The sequence below is a fragment of the Tyto alba genome, unplaced genomic scaffold (assembly GCF_018691265.1).
Source record: "Tyto alba isolate M040663 unplaced genomic scaffold, T.alba_DEE_v4.0 Super-Scaffold_42, whole genome shotgun sequence".
In the NCBI taxonomy this organism is placed as follows: Eukaryota; Metazoa; Chordata; class Aves; order Strigiformes; family Tytonidae; genus Tyto; species Tyto alba.
Genome location: NW_024881318.1, coordinates 14152696 through 14169216, shown reverse-complemented (window position 1 = coordinate 14169216; position 16521 = coordinate 14152696). Strand labels below are relative to the sequence as shown.

Below are 16521 nucleotides of genomic sequence, written 5' to 3'. Positions count from 1 at the left end.
CTTTTTTTTGGGTTAACTGGCACCTGGAAACTTTTACGCCAGGGCTGTTTCCATGCCTGTCTTTCTCCCAGCTGCTCTGCAGGGATACAGATGCTAGCTGAAGTTTTGTGTCCTCCTGCTTCACCAGTATACCCGGCTCCTGAGCGAGGCAGCTCCAGCTGCAGGGGGGTAACCAGAAACTAGCTGCCTTCAGCCAGCCAGGAATAGTGAAAGGGCTGCCCTGTACCCCTGCCCAGAGCTTTTTCAGGACTCTCCCCAAAGTCTTCCTCATCTCTGTCAAGGGGTGAGTTCCTCCCTGCCAATTTGGGACCCTCACCACCCAGCACGTGCTGGGGGAAGATCCATCCTGACATCTGCCTGCTGTGGGGGCCAGGGCAAGCAAGGCCTGCGACGGTGGGGTGTGTGTGTCTCAGCTCTTGGCAGCCCAAGTCTTCCCTGCTGCCTCCCCTAATTGCAAATGCTAATTAAATGCAGCAGGAGGGCTGGAAAACCTTCTCTTTCTTCCCTGCTACCTGTGGGACGTGGTTTCTGGTGGGGGTAGCACTCACAAGAGCTCCCAGACCCCCCGCCCTGCAGCAGTGTAAACCTGCTGGGGGGCTGAGGGTGTCCCCCCACAGCAGCGGGGAGCTGAGCTGGGCCCCCCAACCCCCCTGAATCCCTAGCAGCTCCAGTAGAGCAGTTGGTACCGGGGACTGGATTTGGCCCCAGCTCGTGCCCCTTTCTGGGGCCACCCCCTCAGCAGAGACCCCTGATAGCTGCAAGGGCAAGAACCTTCCTGCAGCACCCTCTTCCCCTGACCGGCACCTTGCTGGGGGGGGCTCGGGGGTGAGTGTGCTGGGTGGGGGGGAAAGGAAGAGGCTGTTGGCTGGGGCTTGCCCTGGGTGGTGTGGGATTAGTGAGGGGGGCAGCCCTTTCATTGTCACCGTTGTCGTCGCCTCCCTGTGCCCCCCCGGGGGGGGTTCCCTGTGTGGCTCCTGAGCCATGTTGCACACCCCACACCCCACCCCCCCACACACACACACACACTGCTGCCACAGCCCTACAGCCGGGCCTCACAGAAACCGTGGGGCTTTGGCCGTGACCCTCCTCAGCTAGAGCATTGGGGTTAGATGCTGGTCACTGACCCGAGGGAGTGGGACCCTCCTACAGCATCCCAAACTGTTCTGGGCCCAGCAGACGCAGAGGGCAAGCAGTGGCCACCCTCGGCACGTCCCCTGTGTCACTGGGCCAGCCGCGGACACCTCCCTGGCCCCCAGGACATCCCCTCCCTCCGGGTACCTCCCGGCCCACACGCATCCCCCTCCCCATGGCTATCGCTGCCCCAGGGGCATCCCCCTGCCACAGGCATCCCGCCTCCACCAGTATCCCTCGCTCCATGGATGTGCCCTCCCCACGGAGGTCCCTTCCCCGTGGGTGTTCCTGCTCCCAGGGCTTCCACCCCCTCCCCATGGAGAGCACAGTCAGCCCCCAGGACCGGGGAGGAGCTGTGCTGGCTCTGCCTCCCCAGTCTGCCCAGCCTGTTAGCCGGGGTTAGGTTTTTGTGGGGTGGCTCCACGGCCCTGAACTGTCATCTGGGAGGGGGGCAGTAAGCCACGGGCCTCAGCTGGGGTTTGGGAGCCCGCCTGCTCCCCTCTCGTGGCCTGTCCTTGTGTGCTGCTCCCTGGTGTCAGCAGGACTTTCCCCGGGCGCAGCTTGTGCCGCTGCCTCTCGCCCTGCCCCAGGGATGCTCTGAGAAGAGCTGGGTGCCGGCACCCCTCTCAGCCCTGCCGCGGGCAGCCGGCCCTGTCACCAACCCATCCCCAACCACAGCACCCCACGGGCTGCGTCAGCCACGTCCCGGGAGCCCCGAGGGGACACAGAGCCCCTCACCGGGTCCCCCTGGCAATGCGGTCAGCATAATGAACACCATTCTGTGGGGGAGCAGCCAGCCTGACTGAGGAGGCCACCTCTTTGTTCTTGTCCCCTCGTTACCAGGCCCTGAAGGTCTCGTGCACCAAGCAGACAACCCGAACAGTTTTCTTCTTCCCTTCCCTACCAGCCCCAAGGTTCCTGGGTGACAGGCTGGCTGTTCCCTTCCTCAGTGGCCTTGAGAGTCCCAGGCTCCCCACCAGCCCCGTGTCGACAGCCCTGCAGCAGAGCCCCATCCCCGCTGTTTGCATGAGCACAGACCAGCGCCTCCCACCGAAACACACCCTGAGGAAGTCTATTTTTTAAAATACTTTATTTCTTTTTTTTTTTTTTCTCTCAATACTGACATTAAAAAAAAAAAAAAAGAAAGAAAAAAAAAAAAAAAAAGAAAAAATTTACAAAAAATAACCGCACTATAAAACATTCGGGTCTCATTGAAACCGAGAAAACAAAACAGCTTGCATCTGCGCGCTGGCCTGTCTTCTCGCTCACCATGTCCACCAGGTTTCTCTGTGTCGAAATCCACAGGGACCAGTGGAGGGAACCAGCGGCGTCCCCCCACCAGCCAAACCGGGCAATTAATTAAGCAGTGGCTAATGGGTCTCCTCGCCCCATATGATACGCTATACAGCTGTACACCCAGCCCCTACAGATGCCCCACGCTTGCCCCCTCCGCCCCAAAGGACCCCTGTTTCAAGTCAGTGATTTCTCTTTAAAAAAAAAAAGGATTCCTGGGGCAGGGGGACTATTTTGGCAGGGGTTTTCTCGGCGGTGCTGTGGTGGAAGAGGAGCCGTACAAAGCCAGGTCAAACGCGCCTCCCGCTCCGTAGGAGCCCTTTCCCGGGAAAAAAAAAAAAAAACAAAAAACTGGCACGAGGCAGAGTGGGCCGAGAAAGGTAAGAAATATAAAAATTCTGATGGAAATCCAAAGGTTTTAAAAAAATACAGCATTTAAAAATTAAGCCACCAAGCAGATTGCTTCATGCACCTCTCAGCTCTACTCTGACACCCAGAAATACTTCCTGAATGAATCATCCCTGTAGAAAAATATATACACGCACCTTTCTCTTCTTATTAAAATCCCCAAGGTTGACCTAAAATGCTAGTGAAATCCACAGCTCTGTTCACGCTTGGCTCTGCTTTTGCACCCAGACTTGTGCTACACACCCTCCCTCCATCCCCAGGCTTTTGATGTTCGTGTAGCTGAACAGCCCCTTCCCCCCCCCACCCAACCCTCCCCCCCCCCCCAAAAAAATATCCCCACAAGAAGTCAGGGTGCACCACGCCAGGAACCCCAAAACGGGCACAGAAAAACCCTTACGGAGTTTATCTAACGAGCTCTATATATATGTATTTTAAAAAAAAAAAAAAAAAAAAAAAAAAAAAAAGTAGCAATGCAAACTCAACACATCTGAACAAGAAAGCTCCGCCCTGGGCTTTCCCCCCTCCTCCTGCTGGGGGGGGGGGGGTCTGCGGGCAGTGGGTGCAGGCTGGTGCTGCCCACAGGCACCGGGGTCAAGCCCCGGGCAGGGGCAGGAGGCTGGACGGGACCATCCCCATGTGCTCCGTCATTTGGCACAGCCGAGGCTCGGTTGTAGGCTTGGCACAGGACAGTGGGCCACGGCCGGACTCGGTACCGTGGTCCGGGGTGAGAAACAGTCCGGCTACGGGGGGGGGTGCGGCCACCACGGGCGAGAGAGATTGGCACCGTGGTACAGCCAGGACCCCGAACAGCAGCAAGTATCAAAGAGAGGAAGAGAAAAACTAACAGTGGGGACGCCAGATCCTGCGGAGTCCTATTTACACTGCGCCGGACCCCAAACAAGTCCAGCCTTTTGTGGGAAAAGTGGCCTGAAAAGCAGGTGACATAAAAACCCCACAATGTGACGCAGCTCCCCGGGCAAAGGGAGCACGCTGCTCGCTTGTGCGAGGTGGAAAAGCTGGACCTCTGGGGGAAAAAAAAAATAAAATAAAAAGTTTGGCAGCCAGGAGAGCTGTGATGGGCAGGAGTCTCCCCGCTGCTGGAGTAGAAAACAGGCCAAGGATGGATGGGGACAGGGATGGATGGGGAGTGGGATGGGTGGGGGGGAGTGGGATGGATGGAGCGGGGTGGGATGGATGGATTTTTTGGGGAAGGGAAGTGGTGTGAGGGCGTTTTTTTTGTTGGGTTTTTTTTTTTTTTTTTTTTTTTTTTTGCATTTGAAAGTGCTGTGGCACCTCTGCTCAGCGCGGGCCGGGTGCTGCGGCACGTACGTTTGGAGTATTGCTGCTTGGAGGAGAGTCCCCAGGCTCTAGGAGCACGGGAGGTGCTGCTTGAGGATCTGTCTTGTCTGGGGAGCTATTCTGTCCGGGAAGCGGATTTTGAACTCCACGATCAAGTCTCCTCGCTGGCTGGGGGCTTTGGGGAAGGGCAGCCCCTCCCCGCGCAGTCTCTTCACGGTCCCCGGCTTGATGATGTCGTTGCAGGGCAGCGGGATCACCCGCCCGTCGATGGTGGGAATGTTCACGGTGCAGCCACACAAGGCCTGGGGGGGGGGGAGAAGAGGGGGGGGACACGCCGTCAGACAGGGCTGACACCCCAAAGCACCCTGACACCCCAAAGCATCCCAACGGCCACACCCCATCCTCCCGCCGGCGGCTCCCCAGGTTAAGCCGCCCAGCTCCACTTGGACGATGCCCAGGAGCGTCGGCTGATGCTCACCAGGTCTCTGCTGGTGACGGCCCGGTTTAACCACCACGAACTGGGCTGCAGGAGAAGGATGCCCCAGGCGAGGGGTGCCCCAGCCTCATGGGGGAAGGACCCCCCCCTCCCCACCTCCTGGGCCACCCAGGAGGCACCACCAGCAAGAAGCGCCCAGCCACTCGCAGCAACAGGACGGGCTAAATTTAGCCCCTTTCCCAGCCTTGCTGCCCAGCCTCGGGCAGCCAAAAATCCAGCTGAGATCATCAGATGCTGCCGTGGTTCATCAGCTGTCACCCTCCGGAGCCCGGCAGCTCTGCCCGGCGCTGGGGGGTTATCTATAGCACAGCCCGCATCCCGTCCCCCCCGCAACAACAGCCCCCCCAAAAGGTTACGCTGGCACGAGGTGGCAGCGCGGCCGCGGCACGGCGACGAGCTTTCCTAGGAGACAGTCTGGTCCCCCCCTCACCGGTCCCTGTTGCAAAGCCAAGAGCCGGTTTCGTGGGTACCACCCTGCTGTACCCCAGCCCCCCCCCCCCCGCAGTCGCCGGGGCAGTGGGTGCCGCGGCAGCCGCAAGCCGGCCTGCATTAGCGAGCCACGTGACGCGGGAATGCAGCAAGAAAATCCTTGTGTCCTTAAATAACTCAGACAGCACTGGCGTACACGTGGGCAGGATCGTCTCCAGGCTTTCGGCAAGGGCTGAGAGAGAGGACTGCGGAGCGATGTTTCTGGAAGAGGGGGGGGTGGAGGTTTGCTGGGGTACAGCCTCAAGCTTCCACGCAGGGAGCTGGCACAGGTTCGCCTCTCTGAGCTGGGCCCCGACCCCCCCGAAAGACCCTGCAAAGGGAGGGGAGGAGGATGGAATTGCTGTTCCTGGGGCAGATAGCGGGGGGATGTCCTGCGTTTCCCTCCCCGGAAAAAAAAAGTCCGGTGGCAAAGCAGCAACAGGCACCAGGAGAAACATCTCTTCTTCTCGTGCTGGCCATTGGCTCAGGGGTGATGGCTGAGGCTGAGCCAGGGCTTTGCACCAGCCTGATTGCAGAGGGACCTGTGCCAAAGCCAGCTGGGGAGCTCCAGTGGGTGGGGAACAGGAGAGATGGGGCTGTCTCCTTGCACAGCTCATCTGCACGGGGTCTGCTCCTGGGAAGAGTGTCCTCCAGGGCTGAGCTTTTCTGCCTGCAAGGAGGATGCCCATCGCCAGCTCCGTGTGAGCAGTGGGTGTTTGGCTGGATCTCTAGCAGGTTGCAGAGGGGGAACCAAAGGACGATCTCCCCCGTCAATGCATTTCTGCTCCGCGCTCGCCTGAAGATGCCGGAGTCCTCCTGCTCACTGGTGCTCGCTGCCATGCGCCACGGAGGGCTGCACGGGTTCATGTGTGCCAGGGAAAGGACATCTCCAGCCACAAAGCGGGAAGGAGAACAGTAACTCCCCACGGGAGCACGTGGACACGGCAAGCAGAGGGATGTGAGCAGGAACGGGTGGTAAAAGCAAAGGCAGACAGGATCTTAATGTTTCCTTCCAAGAGCCAAGATGTAAGAATCCGAGGTGATCGCTCCTCAGCCATATGTCCCCATTTTTCATTCTTCTTGCTCAACTTCGCTGGCATTTGGGAAGCCGCTTGTTGAAGTAACACCAATAACCACGGGAGCTGCCCGCATCCTAGAAAGAGGCTCGTTTTATCTCTAGGGATGAAATCACCCTGGGTTTGATAGCTGAGCGCCGTGCTGTGAGAGCAGAGCTTTATCTAGGTCAGCGCTAGGTCCTCCTCCGCTCTCAGCAAAGCTGCTGGGGGGGATGCTGCCACCAGTCGCGTCTCAGCCGGGCGCTGACGCGTTGGATGCTTCGAGGAAGGTGACACCAGGTAAAGGATGGAAAGAGGGTGGGCTCCCGAGGGCCAGTGTTATGCCTGCAATTTTAGGAAGGGACACTTCCCCGCAGCCCACGAGTCCCTGGGGAAGCCCTCATACACCTCCGGCTTCTGCAGCAGCCTGGTGGCAACCAACCCACACCACCTCGGCCCGGGGGATGTGGCACCCAGCGAGGCAGGGACTTGAGGGCTGGGAGGACATTGCCTCCCTGGGGTTGCTCTCTGGGACGGAGGAGGAGGAGAAGGAAGATGCTCTCCCGAGTGCCCCCAGCCGAAGCACCGGGTGGTTGGCTCCCCAAGGCAGCAGAGTGCTGGCGAGGGGTCTCCAGCACGGCCAGGATTGGGGTCACAGCACCCACTGCCTGCCAGCTCTGCCTGCTGGCACTGTGCTGTGCTGCTCTCATGGCAGGGGAAGAGATTAAAACTAAAAAAGGCAGACTCACAAAGAGGAAGGGTGCAAGGAGAGTGCCCAAGACTATGGCCGTAGGCTTAGGTGATGAAGAGGTTGTACTCCCTCATATACTGAGGTGGTGGCATATGGAGTTGGGGAGCTCCTGGCATCTCCTTGTGCTCCAGAGCACTTAAGGTACTTCTCATGGAAGATAAAAGAAGCAGCGTATCCCCCTGCCCTGGCAGGCAGCATGCTGGGGATGGCAGCCGGGCTGGCAGCTCCCCGAGGATGACCAGCATGTGGGGTTTGCGGTGGGGGAGGACAGAGACCAGAAATTCCAGCTCAAAGAAATAAGGAATTTGCCCGAACCAGCAGTTTTCCACTTTGTGGCTGCAGCGTGCAAACCAAACGCCAGCAAGCACGCCGTGCTCGCGGAGATCACAGGCGCCCGGCACCAGCACCTCCGGTGCGGCAGCACGTGGAGATGGAGGTTTCTCCACTTGCTGCTCAAAGGGCAACTCCAGGCAAGAGTCCCTCTGGCTGGAGAAGTGCATGGATCTGGGCTAACGTGGTCTGGACATCAGCACAGCCAGCCTGGGGTTAATTTTACAGATAGGGGAATGCACAGAAGGAAACATCTGAGATATGGCATGCATGGCTCCATAAATAAGGCAATGTCTCCCCAGTATTTCTGGAGTGGCCAGGGGAGCCAGCCACCACAGGAATAAACCTCTGCACTTTGCACTGTGAAGAAAATTCAACTCCTGGGTCTGCAGGTTAACTTGAGCTGAGTTTGCTCCGGGAGCACCCAGCTCTGCCTGACCCACGTGGCCGCTCCTCGCCCCCAGTACACCCGGTCACAGCCCCAGCTGGGAGCCATCACAAAGCTCTCCTAACTTGCTGGCACACTAACGAGCTCACATTTCCCCACCTCAGGTCTGGCCCATTGAGCTTATTTCTATTACATGCGTTTGAGAACATAAATCTGTCTTCAGGAAAAAAAAAAAAAAAAAAAATCAGCTCATTAAGAAGACAGACAGCATCTACAGTCTGAAGGAACAGCAATGGCAGCTGCCAAAAACGTCAATGTTAAATGCAGCTGCCAGCTGGGTTTTATTAAAAGGAAGTTATACAGCAGCGACAGTGAATGGCACATCTTTTACTGGGGTAACCTCCCCTTTTTCTCCCACCTTCATGCAGCTCGCTGGCTCTGATGCGTCCAGGCCTGCTGTGACCTCCGGGACTGGTAGCCTGGATGTGTCAGGTTTTGCTCACTGCCTGAATATTTTGTTTATTTGTTTTTCATCAAGGAAAGATAGAACCAAGGAAAACAGCTAAAGCTTGCTCAGGGGAGGGCGAGGTACTACATTTCTTGGCGTGAGCCTGCTCTCTGTCTCCGGGGAGAGGCACCCGGTGCTATCCCGGACAGCAGCTAAACTGCAGCAGGCTCAGCTACGAGGACAAGCAGGGACCAGACTCATGCCAGCTGACTTGGGTTTTCCCTTGATCCTACAGAGGATCTGGGCTCTCTTCCACATGTGAATACCCTATCCTAAAATAGAAGGACAAGACAGATGGGAAAGGGAGAAAATGAATAAATACCACCTGTATTGGCTCACGAAGCAAGGTGCGTTCAGCAGGGGCAGCAGCACCCGTGTCCTACACCTGTCACAGAGGCTGAGCACCTCCAAAACCAAGCACGAGTTGGCCTACGCAGTTCCTCCCTGCTGAGGTCTATGCTCGTGTCTCTCACGACCTACCTGGTCCCTTCTCAGGAGAAGGGCTGACTCCTGTCTTGGCCCCACATACCACCCCCCAGCGCTGCTTCCCGCCTCATGGGATTTCCCACCCACACCCACCTCTTTAAGACTGATGTTTGCTGTGTAGACCACGTTCGTCCCATCCCTCTTGAAGTGCGGGTGAGGCTTGTCCCTGAGGATGAAGACGATGTCAGCAGGGATGTTGTCCGGGGTGGCGTCCCCTTCTTTGGGGAATGTGATTTTGGTTCCCTCCTTCCAGCCCCGTTTGATGACAATGTTTAGGATCTTGTCCTCAGTCCGCGTGGTTCGGCCATCAGCACTGAGCCTCCTGCGTGTGATCTTCATCCTCTTGGTGGACCCGTGGTAGATCTCTTCCAGGGACACCTTGAGCTCGTGAATGATGGGTGGGTCTTGGACCCTCCTCCGCATGTGCAGGGACTCTTGGTGCCGCCGGTGAACCCCGTTGATGCCGTTGAAGCCAAACCGGCCGAAGGCACTGAAAGGGTCGTCATCGTCATCGAGATCCATGTCTTCTTGGTCAAAGCCATTGAATATCCGGGAGCGGCTGCTAGCGAAGAAGACATCGAAAGGGTTGGAGCCTCCGAAGAAGGACGCAAAGGTGGCGTGGGGGTCTCCATGGAAGGTGTAGTGGGAAGTGTTTCCTGAGCCACCCGAAGAGCCACCTCCCGTTTTGAGGCCTGGAAAAGAAGGGGGAAGACAAGACATGAATGCTCCCTGCTGGCGGATGCCTTGCCAGGACCGCACTTTCCAGGCAGGAGCGTAGTCTCTGCTGGCTCCAGGCATCCTTTCCAGCATCTCCCAGGGGTGCAGGTCACCCCCTCCAGCCCAGATGCTTGCAAAGAGCGCGGGCCACGCAGGCAGCACCTCAACCCGTGACACACAGTCCCACCCCTACACCCATCAAGCTGAAGATCTATTCAGGTTTTGCCCCTGCTATCCCTACTGAAATGTTTCTTTGGCTCCCTCCACCCGTTTCATGGCTTTTCTTTCGAAACACTTTCTGACTAGCCCATCTCCATCCTTCCCCATGGGCAGGCTCCCTTCTGCCCAAATAGCCCTGTCTCTTGGGCTGCGCCGACGGCCACAGTCCAGGAGCACCGTGTCCTGCAGGTGAGAACGGGTTTGAGCTCAGTGAGCGACCTTGACTCTGGGTGGCAGAGCAGACAGAGGTCAGCAGGCCTCCAGGCTGGCACACAGCAACCTGCATAGAGGCCGTACAACATGCCAGGTGAGCTCAAAGTTTGGATCTTGGGGCAACCGCTCCCGTGGGAAACTCTCCTGACAGGTCCAGGGCTGAGCCTTACATCACTGCAACTCCCCCAAAGTCCCAAGCAGCCAAGGCACATGACAAGTGCCCCCCCCCCGCCAAAGGGGTCACAGATGCTCTGCAAGGCTATTTTTGACCAGGAGGGGCAGGAAGGGTTAAGCCAAGCCTAGCTCAAGGACTATTTTCAGGGCACGCAGGTGACGGTGGTGGAGGGCTATTTCTGACAGGCTGTCCCTCGTGCCAGCCTCCCGAAGCGAGATATAGGAGGGGGACAAGCACAGAGCAGGCAAGTCGGGGGGTCTTTTCCGATCAGTGAAGTGAAGGCCTGGGGGGCTTTCACTTCCCCTTGCCCTCTGCAGCATGTGGGACCCAGAAGCCCCTCAAAATGCTAATCCCCAAGACGCGCTGCTCCAAAAAATGGCATCTCATGAGAAACGAAAGGTGTGTGGGGGCTATGGGCTAGTCAAGGAGGGGGCTGCTCTTCCCTCTCTCCTTAACATGCTCTTATTTTAGATGCCTTCAGGCAACGGGGATTTCACCAAATCCCTGGCAAGCCCTTGTCCCCGACAGGCTGTACAGCCAGGAGGTTTCACCTTAAATCCCGTGACGCCAGCCCGAGCTGGGTCCGATTTCGGCATTGCCCCGGGGGAAAGGCTGGTTTCCCACTTGAGACGGTCTTTTCTCATTTTACAGGGTGGCAAATCACTGTTCCTGGTGCATCCATCATAGTCCTGACATAACTAACGGGTTGAGAATTAACCCACTGCTGGTTAATTCTGCCAGTGGCTCGTTAGGGGGATGCACCTGCCTGCTGGCCCGGCAAGAGGGGCTGCCTCTTCCACGCAGCAGACTGTTCCTGCTAGACCTCCTGCTCTTTTAAGCACCCAAGTCCTGGGCTGATTAATGCAGATGCTATTTGGTGCTCTCCTCGAATGGGGTTGCACTCTTCCATCTTCGACTAATAAGGCCGCCTGCGGTGGAGTGCTCGCCTCCTCCGTGCCAACCACCAGACAACAGCAGCCGCTTGGTTTCAAAACAAGGACCTATTACTTAAATTGGGAAAAGCTTTGAATCCTGTAGGTCAGCCTGTACCAGGGAGGACAGCGGGACCAGCGCCCAAGTGCAGGGGGGAACGCGGGCAAAAGCAGTGCTTCTCTGCTGGGACATTTAGGTTAATTAAAGGATGGCTAGCGAATTACCCCAGGTATGACTCAGGAGGTGAGCTCCCTCCACTTCCATCGCCTGCCTCATCCAGCTGTTGGGGCTTCGGGACAGCGGGCAGGGAGAGCCCAGCCATCCCAGGAAACGGTGTGCAGGGTTGGAAAAGTGAAGCAGACCAGGGAGGAGCAGGGTGAAGGGCGATTTCTGGCACCTGCAGAGCCTTCATGCTCCCCGACGCTGCGGCTACCAGCCCTGTTTCAGACCCAGAGGCACGAAAGGAACACCTCTATGTGAAGCGCTCCCTTGCCTGTAAAAAATTATTTAGACCCTGCACCCCTGCTTTCGAGTGGGCAGTGCTCGTCCCCTTACCTTCCTCTCCGTACTGGTCGTAAATGGCCCGTTTCTTGGGGTCATTCAGGACATCATAAGCCTCTGCGATCTCCTTGAACTTCTCCTCGGCGTTGGGGTCTTTATTCTTATCGGGGATACTTCAGGGCCATTTTCCGATAGGCTTTCTTGATTTCATCCTCGTTGGCGCCGGCCTGGATGCCCAAAATCTTGTAATAGTCCTTCACCATGACGGCGACGCTGCCGGGAGGCGAGTACTTATTCCTGAAAGCAGAAGGACAGCTCTCTGTAAGGCAGGTGCCTGGGACAGCCGGGGATGGGACCAGCACGCCCTTACTGTGGAGCCGACGCTCCCCGCGTCCCGCTGGCCAGCAGCACCAGAGCCGGCTCAACCCCACGCCTTCGCACCAGCGATCAGAGCCCCGGTGCCAGGACGCGGCCCGGCTCTGTTTTTACCCCCCCGAGCCCCACAGCAGGGACGGGGAGACTCATCTCTGAGGCTGACGAGGAGAGGAAGAGCCCGAGCCGCGGCACGGCGTTATTATAGGGGCCACGCCACTGCTAACGTCAGGCCAGGCCCGTGTCCCTGTCCCGTCCCCCCCGTGCTGAGCCAGGAGGGCTGAGCTATGTCTAAATGTAGCCGACAGCCCGTGTCTGCTTCCCCCCCCCCCCGCCCCGTTTCTCTCCCAGCCGGGGACCAGGGACCCGAGTCGGGGTGATGACAGCAAGTTTTTGGAGGCTGAAAGCAGCAGCAGGGACCGTGCTGCTGCCTTCACCTTAAAGGAACTTCAAACATTTTGTTTCCTGAAAGCAATTGGCATTCAGCTGGAGATAAGCGCCTCCGGCTGTCAGAGCCGTAATTTGTATTTAGCGAAGAGAGAACGAAGCCGTTAGACAGAAACATCTTGTGATGGTAGGAGGGCTTTTTTATTTTTTTGTTTAAAAAAAAAACCAACCCAACACTTTCTAGCCTGACTTGCACTCCCCGAGAGCCTTCAGCTGCATCTTGCAGTCAGCCAGTAACGCAAGGCTCACTCCCTCCATCGCGTCGGGGCCAAGACCGGGGCCATGCCTATACTAAGGCATGGAAAACCCTATGACCATAATTCATCCCCCAGTCGTGCCGCTGGAGTCACAGGGACCCGGGAAGCAGCTGGTGGAAACAGGAGGGCAGCCCCTCAGGGAGGAGGCTGAGAAAGCCCCACGCTCCTCCAAGGACGCTTCCTGCTGCTTCCCGATCTCCAGTTACCCGACAGCAAACTCCTGACCCACCCCCAGCACAGCCTGCACCCCTGCCTGCCTCGCACAGCACAGCTCAGTGCTTGCTGCTGACCCTGCTTTTCTCCACGCTTTGCCCCCGCAGACCCACCGCTCTCTGCTAAGCCCTCCTGCTCGCATTCTGCTCCCCGCTACGGTCCAGGCTGCACCCCCATCCTTGCTCCAGACGCCGCCGGGGCGGCCCCAGCTCATCGTGCCCCTGCAGCAGGCAGATCTCTGCATGGGGTGAGAGCTCTGGCCCTTTCCTTCACCATCATACAAGCTACCAGATGTCCTCCCCCCCCCGTCCTTACTCCATATGGTCCCGGAGGAGGTCACAGAGGGACCCCCCAACCACGGCAGCTCAGATGAGGGTGGTTGGGCCCCCCCGGGGTGCATACCCGTGGCACAGCACTGAGCCTCTGGCATCCATCCCAAGCATCCAAGGCTTGCCTTGGGTCACGCCTCGGGAAACAACCCCTCTAAAACTGCGTAGCTGCTACAGGGGCTTGGAAATGGGCCCCATCCTTGGCCACCTCGATCCAAATCACCGACTTCTGCTCTTTTTCGCCCCGGCCGTGGGGCAGACACCGTGCTGTAGGTGGGGGAAGCGGGGCTGAGGCACCCGCGGCACTGACGGACACGGTGAGGGGAGATGGGGGGCACCCCTGGGTGCGGGCGGCAGCCGGCGGGGGGCACAGAGGAGGTGGGAGAAGGTCCCTGGGGGGCGTAAAGAGCATCCGACAGCGTCTCCCGCGGCAGCTCCTGGGTGCCAGCACGTTTCCGTACCCGCTCCTGCGCGCGGAGCTGCCGCCAGCACCCAGCCCACGCAGGCGCTGGGGGATGCTCTGCCCTCCTCCCGCCTCTGTCTCCCCATCTGCCCTCCCCGCAGGGCCGGGGGGGGGGGCTACGGGAGACCCTGGGGTGAGCAACAGGCGGCTAGGGCTGAGAGGTAACCTGTCAATCCCCTCCGCCAAAGGTCACCCCAACGGCTCCCCCTCCCCACGGCGCGGGGCAGGGGCTCCCTGCGACCAGCACCAGGACCTGGACCGGGATTTGGCCCACCTGGGTGACGCTAACCCTCCTGTAGCCAGGGCAAGCTGAAAACAACCCCCGTCGCACCCCGGCTTGAGAGACGCGGAGGTGGCAAACCCTCCGTTTTCCCCTCCCGGGGGCCACAGCAGCCGGCTCTGACCCCGCGCAGCCCAATCTGACGGCACCGCCGCGACCCCCCCCCTCGCCCGGCCGAAACCCCACGGCGCTTCCCACGAAAATACACCCCGTCCCGACAAAACGCTGTCACACACACCCCCCCCCACCCCCCCCCGGCAAGATCTTGACCGCCGAGGGGTCCTTCGCCAGGGTGGGGGTGCCCGCCGGGGACGCTCTCCCGGCTCAGCCTCGTCTGGCTGTGCTCGGGGACGGGGTGGGGGGTCGGATTTTCTGTACTGAGGACGCATCCCCGTGCTGCGGTTTACCGTGCCGGTGAGGACCAGCCGCTGGCGGGTGACCCGGTGGGTTAAGGCACGCTCCGGAGGCGACGCTCGCTCGCGTGATGATGGTAAAACACGACTCTGTCCCCGCAGAGCCTCCCTCCTTCCTTCCCACCTCCTGGGGATCAGCTGCGCCTTGCCACCGATCTTCTCCCCCTTCTGCTCAGTCATCCTCTCCTGCCTTCCTATTTAACCCCCTCGGGAGCAGGGGGGACTTGGGGGGGGGGGGGGGGGCAAGGCGACGCAGGGCGGGTTTCAGGCGGGCAGAGACATTCCTGCGTGTCCCGTGAACAAGCCAAGGCCACCTGGCCCTGCGAGAAAACAAGCATTCCCCAGCTCCGCCAAGGCAGCCCAGCCTCCATCCTCCTCTTGCAACCACACCAAAAAAAAAAAAAAAAAAAAAAAAAAAAAAAAAATTAATTCTTTGTTCCGGCCCTGCACATGACATCAGCCTGTGCAACCGCTGGACGAGCGCACCAGCTGAATAGCGATCATTTGACATAATCTCTCCGTTCAGCAGTCATCTAAGGGAACAAACCCACCCCAGCAGGGGAACCGGGGAGATTTACTTCCCCCCCCCCCCCCCCCCCCCCCCGTCTCAGGGTGCAAGGTCACCGCAGGACGCCAGGGACAGGCAGTTTAACGAGGACACAAGGTCGAGAGGCGGAAACCCACTTACCGAAACTTTACGAACACATTCAGAGTCCAAGCCGTCATTTTTAAAGGCTCTAGTTTTATTTAAACATCGCGGATGTCCGCAGGCGCCGGCAGGTGACCCGTGCCCGGCCGGGAGGCACCGGAGGGTGGCAGGAGGACGGCGGAGAGAAAGGTGCCGGCTCGTGCCGGGGATGCCGCCGCCGCCCAGGGATGCTCCGGTGGCGAGCCTCCCCCTCCACCTCCTCCGGCTCCCCGAAAAGGCAGCTCCTCGCCAGCCCGGCGGCCACGGTTGGCTCTGACCTCCGCTCCCTGGACGGCTCCGAAAGGGCTTCGGCGGCAGGCGAGCAGGCGTAGGCGCGGTGCTGCCGGGGAGCTGCCGTCCTTTGTGCGCTTCCCAGCCGCGTGCGGCGGGGACCCTTCAGCGGAGTCGCTTGCTGAGCCGCAATTTTCCTTTTAGCTGGTTTCTTGACGCTTTTCTCGCCAAGCGGATGGATTAAGACACTTCTGCCGTCAGCTCCGGCATCCTCCCTCCCCGCTGTCTGCTGCAGGGCACCCGGCCGCCCCGTTACCGTCACGTCCCCCGCTCAGCCCCCGCCGAGGAGCGGGGAGCGCAGCCAGGAGGCCCCCCCCCCCCCCCCCCTCCTCTCCGGCGTCCCCAGAAACGACTTTGCTGACGCCCGGGGCTGTGCACCCACCAGGCGAATCGGGTAGGGAGAAAAGTAGGGCGGCGGTGATGTGGGTAAAAAAAAAAAAAAAAAAAGTCACGTTAACCAATTTGCACCTCCCCGGCTTTTTTTCCCCTTCGGATGCGCGGGGGGTCTCTGTGTGCCCCTCACCGGACACTGGCACCGGTCCCCCCCGGGTCCGATGGCCGCGCTCCCAGCCAGCGACCAGGGCTCCCCCCTCCTCAGCGAGGGCACCAGGACGGTGCCTCTCCTCCCAGCCCGGCGGCACGAAACCTACTTCTGAGAAGTCACCTTCAGGTGATCCAAGAAAATCCAACGACACCGCGTTTCCCCCCACCACCACCACCACCGCCTCGCTCCCCCCCCCTCCCCGGTCCATCACCATCACTCGCCGTCCACCGGAGAGCATCCTCTCTGGATGCCCCACACCAAAACCGGGCAGCCGTACCGGGGTACCACCGGGCGGCTCCTGCATCCCAACCTCGGCAAGCGACACGCCGGGCAGGCGGCAGCCCCCAGCCCCACAGCGTCCCCGAGGGTTGTGGGGTGCTGGTGGGGGGGATCCGGCGGCTCGGTGGGCACCGGGGTGGGCGAGCCGGGGTGGGTGCGTACCTCTCGGCGCGGCTCCAGAAGAGCAGGATGGCCGGCATGGCAGCGCGTCCCGGGTTTGGTCAGGGAGCCGGAGGGGATCTCGTCGCGCCGGGGCAAGCAGAGCCACCCGTGCCCGTGCCGGCTGGCAACCGCAGGCAACCAGGCAGCAATGTCATGACTACCCGCAATGAATCATCCCCTCCCCGGGCCCCCACACGTACCGCCCGCCTCCCCCTCCCCACCGACAGCCCCACTGGGGTGCCGGCACCTGCGTGGGGACGGGGTTAACCCTCCCCTCGCTGTCTCTGCCAGCGCGGCCCCCGCTGCCAGCCCCGCCGGCTGCTGCCTCCTGCGTGGGGACGGGTCAAGGACCCCCCCCCCCCTCAATGTCTCCCCATATAGGGTCCCCCATTTCCATGCCCACGGGGTGCTG

At 59.7% G+C, this 16521-nt stretch overlaps 1 protein-coding gene across 1 annotated transcript; it reads right to left on the bottom strand.

The window, feature by feature from the left end:
• Nucleotides 1-2285: 2285 nt before the first annotated feature.
• Nucleotides 2286-14929, bottom strand: DNAJB5 (DnaJ heat shock protein family (Hsp40) member B5). The gene is given in 5 exon segments (XM_032988132.2): nt 2286-4433; nt 8707-9305; nt 11426-11541; nt 11543-11668; nt 14834-14929. Coding segments are annotated over 5 exon segments (1113 nt in total). The 5' UTR covers nt 14872-14929; the 3' UTR covers nt 2286-4199.
• Between the last annotated feature and the right edge of the window lie 1592 nt (nt 14930-16521).